The sequence below is a fragment of the Cygnus olor genome, chromosome 2 (assembly GCF_009769625.2).
Source record: "Cygnus olor isolate bCygOlo1 chromosome 2, bCygOlo1.pri.v2, whole genome shotgun sequence".
NCBI classification, from domain to species: domain Eukaryota; kingdom Metazoa; phylum Chordata; class Aves; order Anseriformes; family Anatidae; genus Cygnus; species Cygnus olor.
This window is the reverse complement of record NC_049170.1, coordinates 80805749-80815844: the sequence shown is the minus strand read 5'-3', so window position 1 is coordinate 80815844 and position 10096 is coordinate 80805749. Positions and strand designations below refer to the sequence as shown.

The window sequence follows — 10096 nt, the reverse complement described above, 5'->3', positions numbered from 1 at the left end:
GCATGATTTATGGTCACAAAAGAAAGGAACTCCCACAGCACTCACCATGAGTTCATTTATTATTTCAGGAACAGCAAAACAAATCACTGTTAGCAAAGTCACTTTAGTTTTTATCTTTGGCAAAAGAGGTTTAACAAACCATGAATAGGAAAAATATACAGATAGAAAAAAATAAAACTTTGGCATTTAAATACCACAGAGGAACCATATGCTTTTTTATTACATTCTTTGTTAAAGGACTAATAAACTAGGTGATAGCTAATATACCCAGCTGTCACATAGTGGTAAGACAACGATCCTTACCCCATGAAAACCTGCAAGGTCACTTTACAGAGACATACTTTTATTCCCACTCTTGTATAAGTGCTGTCCAGTTATCATCCAAAAAACCAAATCTAGTCAGGATGCTTAATAACATATAACAGGTTGCCAAAGCCTCCTTTCATCTCCCTTCACCTTTATGAAAATGTTAAACGTTCTAGAAGAATGAAAAAAGACAAAAAATACTGGGGATGGGAAGAAAAACAGGGAACACAGCATGAGATGTCTCCCAATCTGTCAGAAACAAGATCTACTTCTTCCTTTTCTGAGATGTCACTGTGATAGGCGGCAAGAATGTTTGTTCATTATTTTGCTACATTAAAGGAACGAAGGGAGTTATTCAAACAGTGGCTGGAATGCTGAGACATCTCCCAGAGACAGGATATCTCAGGTCCGTGGTGGAGAGAACATTGTGTAAATAATAGGTTGCTAAATCGGTAACGTACTCCCCTGTCTCAAGGACTAATATAACCGAATAAGGAAGAGAGAGAAGGATGGCTGTCTTCATCCGTGTGACCACCGGAGGGACAGAAGCGACAGGGACGAGACGACCCCCTAGCAACAACTGACGCAGCTGCCACGGAACCCGGAAGAACTGAATGATAAAAGGGGACCGCAAAAGGGGGAAGGTGCGCGCCGCTTGGAGGAGCACGAGTTCCCCCGGCCGTCCAGCGCTGTTTTGCTTGCTGATCGCTTACTCAATAAATTGATTGACTTAATTCAAACTTTTTCCAACTAATTTATAACAGCCACTATCTGATTCACTGTCTGGTGGCCACAAAAAGGAAAGTGTGATGGGAACTACAAGCACAGATTCAAGCGTTCACTGAGCATATTTCGTCAGCAAGAAGTTAGAAAACTCTCTACTCAGGTGCACAGAATAGCAAACCTGTTTTAAATGGCAGCTGCTGTGTATGTCTAAGTGTCTCTGGTACTCTACTGAAGCCCAAATTAATGACCAGAGAAGTGGATTCAGGCACAGTTGAAAGAGGCAGTTAGTGCAAAAGAGTAATCCTATCCTAAAGGAACAAAGTTACCGTGTTAACGGCAGCACTTTGTCAAGACATCTTTTTAGGGAGAGCAATATCTGCCACAAAACAGAATACTGGAAGTTTTGTTGTGCCGGATGAAGAAGAGGAATGGATGATCAGCAGTGAAATCGGGAACAATCATAGCACAGCGCAATAACATCACTCCTGCCGTGGCAGCTGCTGCTTCAGTGCCTTCTTCATTGACTTCCACAAAGGACTTGTGAACCACTTCGGAAAGCACTAGCTCGTTACCAGCTGAAATGGCTGAGAAGTCTGCCTTCTGTAAGTCAAATGCATCAGGCATTCCCATGTTGCTCAAAAGAGGTTTCAGATCGTAATTTTCTTCCAATTTAAATCTGGGCAAAGACACGTTCACCTCTGTCATGTCCATCATTTCAGGATTAATCCAATCTATCAGCTTCTCATATGTAAGTTCTCTTTCCAGCTAAAAAAAAAAAAAAGCCTCCAAAGTTACATAATTAAAACAAGAAGAGTCACAATTTTATGCAGGCATAAGTGGTGATTACTATATCTGTTTATAGAGTGCATAACGTGCATCTTTTTCTGGAGCTCACAGGGTCTTAAGCCAAAGTACAAATTTTATTACTTACTAGAGACTATGGCTTCAGCTGAGATCAATCCTGTATGCTCTCTGTGGTAGATACATTACTATGAGATAGTATCTCAAAGTTTACTTTTATAAAACACATTAGACTGTAAAAAATATATATATATTTTTACATATGGGAAGTAAAAGCACAGAAGAACTGATAACAAGGTCCAAAAGAAACCAAACCCAGTTCTTCCTTTTAACCAAAAGATCCTATTTCAGGATCTTCCAGCTGACAGGCTAGTGAAAAAGCCTGCTTACAACACCCTTTGTAGTCAGTGTTCAAAAAACTTACTAATTGCTTGGCCAGAGCAGAAGGCAACCAAAACTTGTATCTCTACAACAGAGGAGACCACAGACTTCCCTGTGAGCATGTTTCTAAGTAGAGGGCCAGTGACAATGTGCCAGCTGTTCAGTAAGGAAGACCTATGGGACAAGCTATAGAAAGTCCATATTGGAAATCGTAATTGCTCCCCCAGATCTGCTCTCACCTGCTGCTCACCGTACTAGGGCTTCACCATAACCACAGCTAACTCCTGCTCCTGATGAGGGTTACATCTTCCATAGCCTCTGACTTAGGGGGCAGCACACAGCTTGACCAGTAGTGAAAAGAATACATGCCGCTTTGGGGGCAGGGAGATATGGGACATATTTCAGCCAACCTTGAGCACCAGTGATATAACAGCTTTGGAACTGAACTGCAGGTTCACATGCAGTACCAAACTCGCTTCCCTGGCCGGATACAAACTGTCTGGATTTAGCTCAACAGCTTACCTTTTCCAAGCCAGTAGATTCATCCTGGATTGCATCAGGGAGCAGGATGATCATGCTGAGTTCATTGCCAACATATGGGAGCTCAAGGACTTTGGTCTCCAGGTCTCCAATATAGGTCATGTTAAATTTATCTTTTCTGAACATCATCTGCACAGGTTTGGTCTCATTCTGAAATAAAGACATCAACAGTTACTACTGAGCCAGTATGCTGGTCTTAAAATACGAAGCAGGGGCAACCAGTTACTTAGAGCTTTTTAGGTCGCTGTACAGTCAAATTCTAAGTACACTTCAGTGTACAGCCTTGTCACTCTTCCATAAAGTAAAAGATAAGAATTAAGGATGCCTGAGATTTAATTTATATTTCCACATTAGCAATTAAATGTGAAATTTGTTTTAAGGCAAAGAAACAAGAACACACATTTGTTCAGTTAAGAACTACTGAGAAGCACTAAGGAGAGCTGGTAAGAAGCAGGGCCCAGGTTCCTTGCTTTAAATTAATACAAAATAATTTCTATGTAGGTATTTTCATTTCACCCTGTGTGGCTCTAAGCACTATAACAAAGCAATTGAAATATTTTAATATGCTACTGAAATGCTAAGGCATTGAGAGCATCATTTTGAATTTTTAAAAGTCACAAAGGTAGTAAGAAGGTGTAAGATTTTTCTGTTTCATTTTTCACCATCTCCTTCCATTTACACATGGAACATCAACTACTTTTGGTTTACATTTTCCTCCTTTTTAGTTAAGTTTAATCACTTTTCCCCTTACCTTTACAAGATAACCATGCAAGGTGTTGCCTTTTTTTTTTTTTTTTTTTAAAGGAAAGTCCCTTGAAACAATGCCCTCAGATTATGCCAGAAGTGATTTTGCAACAGCAATCAATGACGCATGTAAAGGATGGATAAGCAAAGAAAAGGCCACACAGCATGCCAAAAATCATCCAGCAAGTCCTAAGAAGTGCAAAAGTCAAAGATATACTAGATGTCATAGGATTCTGAGAAGACTACTGGGATGTTAAAGTAACTCTAATCCTGGACAGACTGTAAAATAACTAGCTTAAAGCTTCGGGTTAGCACCTGGGATTTCCAACTACTCATTTGAGCCTACTTCTGCAGCTCATCAGTGGCTAGTCATTAGCAAGATGAAAATACAAATTTAAGCCATTTGGTTGTAACAAGGAAAGAGGTTTGCAGTTGTTTGCATATCTAAAAGCGAGTTCCTTGGCTGAGCCAAAGTAGCATTACTCAATCCCACAGCTACTTGGAAAATGTTGTATCTTGATCTCAAAGACTAGAATCTTCAAAAACAAGCAAATAAAACTGTTTGCAAAGAAAATGGTAATCCAAGAGCTAGGCTGGGCCTCACACCCTGATACATCATTGGATCTGTCTCTGCAGGAGGGAGAGGAAAGAGCCCTAAGCAAATACATAAGCCTGGGCTTTGTGTCATCTCTGTGGGGAAACCGATGGCAAACCTTCCTTCCAAACAGGAACCAAGTCAGTCCAGTGGTTTCTGAAGCGCTACAGTACGTAGTATGGGGAGAGCAATATAATGCCCTATATGAAAAGTGGAGCAGTTTCAAGCATTCTTGAATATATTTCATCACTGTGAGAGTGACAGTTTGAAATCAGGCATGAGGGCTTTAATTTTGCATAGTGCTTGTTTTAAGCAGGTGAGTTCTTACAGAATTCACATTACCAATTCATTTTCATCCTGGAGAAATAGTTGTGTGATATTAAAAATCCTAGTAATTACATGAACCTTAACAGAAACTAAGCAAAGAGCTTTCATATCAAGGGGACAGGCAGTAAGAAGCTCCATGCAGCCTACCTAAGGTAACGCTGCCTGAATGATTTTTTTTCCTTCCAAGTTAAATGTATCATTGTATTGTCAGCATGTTAGTACATCATACCTTGTTAATTTTAAATAGCGCTTCGTTTGTCTTCTCTTTGTCAAACTTCTTTTCCCAGTTGCCTTTGAAATAGATGGCATTCACCAACACAAGTCTGGTCATTGAATCAAGAATTCCCTCTGCCAGCAGGTTTTTAATTTTACCTTTAGGATACATTGAAAGAAAACACAATTTTTAACAGTGGCATGTATGTAATTATCACAGATAGTATCTAATGCATATTAATTACTGGCTAATTAAAGGAACTATGTACCAATCAGAGAGAGTTCAATAATTGTGGTTTCTTTTTTTTAAAAGAAAAAAAGAATCACAATATGACATCTTGAAGTAGCTGTTTATGCAAGCCCTGACTACCACTAAATGCAGCAGGGAGTTCTGCAGAACACTCACCTTCAGTCTTTTCTTCTACCCAGCCATTTATTTGTTTTCTGGAATCCTCTGAAGCACTCTTGAAGTCAGTCTGTTCTAGTCCAGCATGGTAGAATTTCTGACTGGATTCTATAAATGACTGCCAGAAACATTCAAAACAGCTTTTCACCAATATACTTTTACTGACATTCAGTCACAGATGATTTTTAAATACACAGAAAAATCTATTCCCTCTCCTCCCCCAGCTTCATATAAAGCTATTCAGGTTTTGTCTGACACGTTCCAATTAGTTGTTGTATCACCTATTGAAGCTAGCAATTATTTTCCCCTTTAAGTCAAATGGCTTCTTTTATATGCTACAAAGTTCTACAGACTCAACTGAGAAATGATGTGCCTAGGATGTTTGTTCTTTTTGCTTAAGTGAGAAAACATATGATGTTATAAGCTTCTGCCCACACAAACTTCGTTGTCAAACTTCCCAGGCTAATGAAAACTTTTAGGGCGGAGGGGAAACAGATTTTTCTTAGAGAAAAGAAAAATTCTCTCAGATTTAATATAATTAGATCTTTATTCGCAAATGCAAAATTCAGAGTATAATCCATGTAATTTTAGTCTAATATAGGAACAAAACTAACATTCTTCATTAAAACACACCTGTAAATTAGGAAGCACTATAGTGACAAACAGTGACAACATAACAGCATTTGTTTTTCTGCAGAAGTTCTTAGACACAGAACTCCATCACTCCCAGGAAAAAAAAAATAGACCCGTACCTCTATTTCTAGGGAAGTACCTAAAGAACCATGTACCTAAAAGTACCTATTATCCTTATTTACATATTCTGATAAGGAAAATATTAAGAGTCACGTACTCCTCCTAGTATGTTCTCTGGATGACTTACTTAACAGAGAAAAGAAACTCCAAATACTGTCCATGCTAGACAGCAATAACAAGTGTTTTTCACCATATTTACACATGATCAAAGGAAAAGAGATTTGTGACCCATTTGGCCCATAGCACCCCCAAAAAGAATGGATGATGAAACACAGAAGATTTAGAGTCTGATGGATTTTATAGTGCTTTGCACCAGTTATGCATTCAGATCACAGGGTCATCTAAAAGGATCTGCTCCACCTAGTTCAGACCCCAGTCTTCTGCATTAACTCTCAGGTTGGTAGGTCTCAACCTAGAAAAACTTGGGAAGTAAAACCCAAAGCCTTTGTCTGACCTCCAAAGGGAATACCTAGCAAGTACATTATACTTCAAAACATCACAAATTTAATGTTTACTTACCGAGAGAAACTCAAATGTCTTTTCTCCATAAAGTCGGTTAGCAGTTCTGAGGATATATTTGGTGTCTGGATCGTTAATTTCAGAGAGAAGTGACTGATACCCATTGTGAGCATCCTCAGCTTTGTTCAGAGAAAGCACCTGTAGAAAGACAAATATCCTCAGCGTAGTCCATGTCTTCTTTGAAGCAACTGCTTCAGCACAACTGTGTTTTTGTTTTTTTGTGTGTGTGTGTGTTTTTTTGTTTTTTTTTTTAAATGAGTTTTGGGCTTAAACACTGTGACTTGAAAACAGATTTTCCATCATATCTCCTATTTGGAGTTCATCATTCAAGTCACATATGATGTACCCACTCAGATGTTGTGCAAGTAATAAATAAGGCTGCAGAAAAGAGAGCAGTATTAGGTTCCTTCACTCTAGCCAAGCGTTAGAAGACCACAGAATGGTTGAGGTTGGAAGGGACCTCTGGAGGCCACCTGGTCCAACCTCCCTGCTTTCTAAGGAATCCACCCAGCCCCCAAAGAAGTCTGAGTCTAGATACATCCTGCCTTTTTCTTAATGCTGCACAAGGTTCTTCTTGGAAAACTGGGTATTTATAATCCTTATCCTAGAAAGCCTAGCAAGAACTCTGTTAAAATCCAGAGACCAAAAGAACCTGAAGTTAAAAACAAAGCAAAACTTCACAATTTCACATTGTTTATAATAGCACCAAAGGATTTTATTTAATATCTTAGATCCAAACAAGGGAGGATACAAACCTGATCCAGTCCTTCAAGCAAAAATCAAAAATAGGCTGCTGTAGTTGTTGTTAATGCAAGCAAGGATTTAAACTCCCATTAAAACAACATCCCAGCTCCACTCTCATTCTTCTTCATCACTACTACCATTGCTACAAGTGTAAATGCATAAGTGATCTATTCCAAATTACAATGCCAGGAAGAGGGAGGCAGGCCGCACCTCAGTGGATGTGGGAGGATAAGCTGTGCTGCAGTTACTGATGGGTTTGAGCATGCATATGGGTAGACCCTACCATTAATACAGCAGATACTGTTCATTACACTAACTCCCCTCTTGTTAACTTACTTCCAAATTTACATTATGAATTTTACTTTTCATTGATCATCCAGCTTTGTCCTGTTCTGAACCCTTGCTCAGATACCCACTGGGACTTCAAAGCTATGTTCTTAGCCCTGCACCACTTCCTTCTTCTGGATGTTCCAGGATTAAAATTCTAGGTTGTGAAAGCACAAGCTAACATACCAAATGAGCGACTGCTGTTTCTTCTTGGTTTCTTAAAATCTGGGACTAACATGACATGGTTACAGGTTGGATTCTTTTTTTTTTTTTTTTTTTAAAGTGCCTGGCTACATGTTCAAAACATGCACAGTCTGACAGTCTGATATTAAGCCCAAGAAAGATGATAGAAAAAAATATTTTATGTAGCTGAAGATTCACCTTTAGCTATACAAATATAAACCTACAAGAAAAAAAAATCCCATATACCTCTTAATGACATATTAAGGAAGATCTGCATTTCCAAAACAAAACCCCCCACACAACGTAAGAACAGGAACCTCTTAATTTTATACTGAAGGAAGCCCCCCCCAGTACGCAAGCACAATAAAACACATGTACTGCTTACATACATACCAAATAAAGATCTCTGCTCTCCAAATCCAGAATGATTATAACAATTTAGCATAAATGGAGGTCACAGACTATAATACAGACTTACTGTTCATATTGTTCATCAAATTCAGTACACTAAGTTTACAGAGACATACCTTTGCTATTTGGGCTTCAGTGTTACCTTTTGAACCCAGCAAAATCATAGACAAAGCAGAAGAAATACTAAAAGGAGAAAAGAATAGATTCCGTGTGCCGTTTTTCTCACACAGCTGTCTTAAGAGGTCCAATGCAAAAGTGGTATTTGCTGCACTGAGGCTATCCATGATTCAGAGCCTAGGAGATAAAACACAAAAAGAAAGGAATGGTTCAAATTTATTTGAATACAAACTGATAATCTGTGTTTTACATTTCCCAATATAAACTGTTCATAAAACGTCTTGGTTAGGGTACAATATTATGAAAAACTGGTTTGGTGGAATAAGCATCTTAAATCCCATACTAGGCACTAGGTGGATTTATTGCTTTTATATTTCAATCCCGGACCTGTAGTAGAAGGAACGATTCTCGTTGGCATCATTGGGCTTATTCACTGGCTAAATAATACTACATCTTTTGAGATGTGCATTCATGACAGTAATTTGTTTAGCATTTGTTAGAACAAGTCTCCTTTGACTCCGCAACGACAATTATTTGCTTTAGAGGATAACCAAAGCAAAACGGCATTAGAATGGCAGAATTCCAAACTTACCTTCTCCAAGCCTGTGTATCTTTAGTAATTCCTTCAGTGTACTTGTTTGTGCACAAGCTGTATTTTAAACCTAACAGCAAGTCTGGTAGAAGTCAGCTGAATGAGTTGACCTACAAGATTCAAAGGAAATTTATCTGCTCAGCATGCCAGATTAGTGCAATTTCCTGCTGCGGCACAAAGAAAAAAAATCAAAGTCCACTGCAGCTTGGCTTTTATTGTCTACAACACAGAAATGTGTGTGATAAAATAGACTGGTCATAGAGAACTTGATGGTACATGCATGCTCCAACACATGTAACTCAATGCCTGTCAGACTTTACATACATCAGCCGCATAGCTAGCTAACTAACCTGACATTAGACCACATACCTATAGAAGGAGCATTAAATGCCTGAATGCCAAGTTAACTACAGATAAGTACCACCAGATGTAAGGTATCAACTGATAGTAATTTGTGTGTGCATATCTGTGTTTTTATTGTTGAGGCAGTGCCTAGTGTTGGTATGTTGCTACAAAATACAAAACCAACACCTAATTCATATTCCTGATTCATCATATCAAATAAAGAGGACGAAAGAACAAGTTTGTGCATGCGTTCTTTTCCTTCTATAAAAATATCCTTGCTAGCAGCTTTATTATAGACAACAGTAGGAGCTTTCTTGTGTTTCTCTTCTCCTATAACTGGAAAAAAAAAAAAAAGCTTGGATTGAAAAAATCCTTCAATTCTGTCTGAAACAGGAGTGATGTAACTACATGCACTTTACAGCATAAGTAGGAGGCACTTTACATTTTCAGTTCATGCCGGTTATTCCGACAACCAAAATTTTCGCTGTCAGACTACCAGCAATGAGGTTTTTGACGTGGAGATGCCAGGAGTTTTTGTACGCTTTCTATGACAGGCAAACCTTTACAGGCAAAATGACGCATCTCACACCATTTGCCTCAAAATGCGTGCATTTATCCAAACGTCAAGGAACAGCGCAACAGCTGAGACGCAGGGCAAGGAGTGGCATCTTTAGTTATCCACGCTCTCCCCACAGCTCAAGAACCGTAACATAACCCAACAAATGGCTTTTGGAGACGATGCAGAACAGCGTAAGGAACAAGAAAACCCAAGAGGCAAGCACACGTTGTCTATTTCCACCTGCCTGCCACAAACCCCTCACAGACCATGCCATAGACAGGCAGCTAGGCACACAGCACCGCGCCGGCGGCAGCGATTTTGGGGTGTCCTGACCCCAAATCGGGTCTCCTGCGCTTTGGGAAAGGCTGCTCTGAGCTGACAGGGCTCCCCGGGGCACCCGGCCGCAGCAAGCTTCGGCTCTGACCCGGCCACCGCCCGGCGGCCGCACCCCGGCGACACCATGGCACGGCACAGCCACCTGTACACAGCCGGCGGCCCACCCGCAGC

At 39.7% G+C, this 10096-nt stretch overlaps 1 protein-coding gene across 1 annotated transcript; it reads right to left on the bottom strand.

Moving 5' to 3' along the window:
* Positions 1–41: 41 nt before the first annotated feature.
* Positions 42–8799, bottom strand: LOC121065269 (serpin B6-like). Its single transcript, XM_040547985.1, has 7 exons — positions 8686–8799; positions 8093–8270; positions 6312–6449; positions 5040–5157; positions 4650–4792; positions 2737–2904; positions 42–1797 (listed from the first exon to the last, which is right to left on the bottom strand). Exons 2-7 carry the CDS (start codon positions 8258–8260, stop codon positions 1393–1395), a joined length of 1140 nt encoding a protein of 379 aa, XP_040403919.1. The 5' UTR covers positions 8261–8270; positions 8686–8799; the 3' UTR covers positions 42–1392.
* Between the last annotated feature and the right edge of the window lie 1297 nt (positions 8800–10096).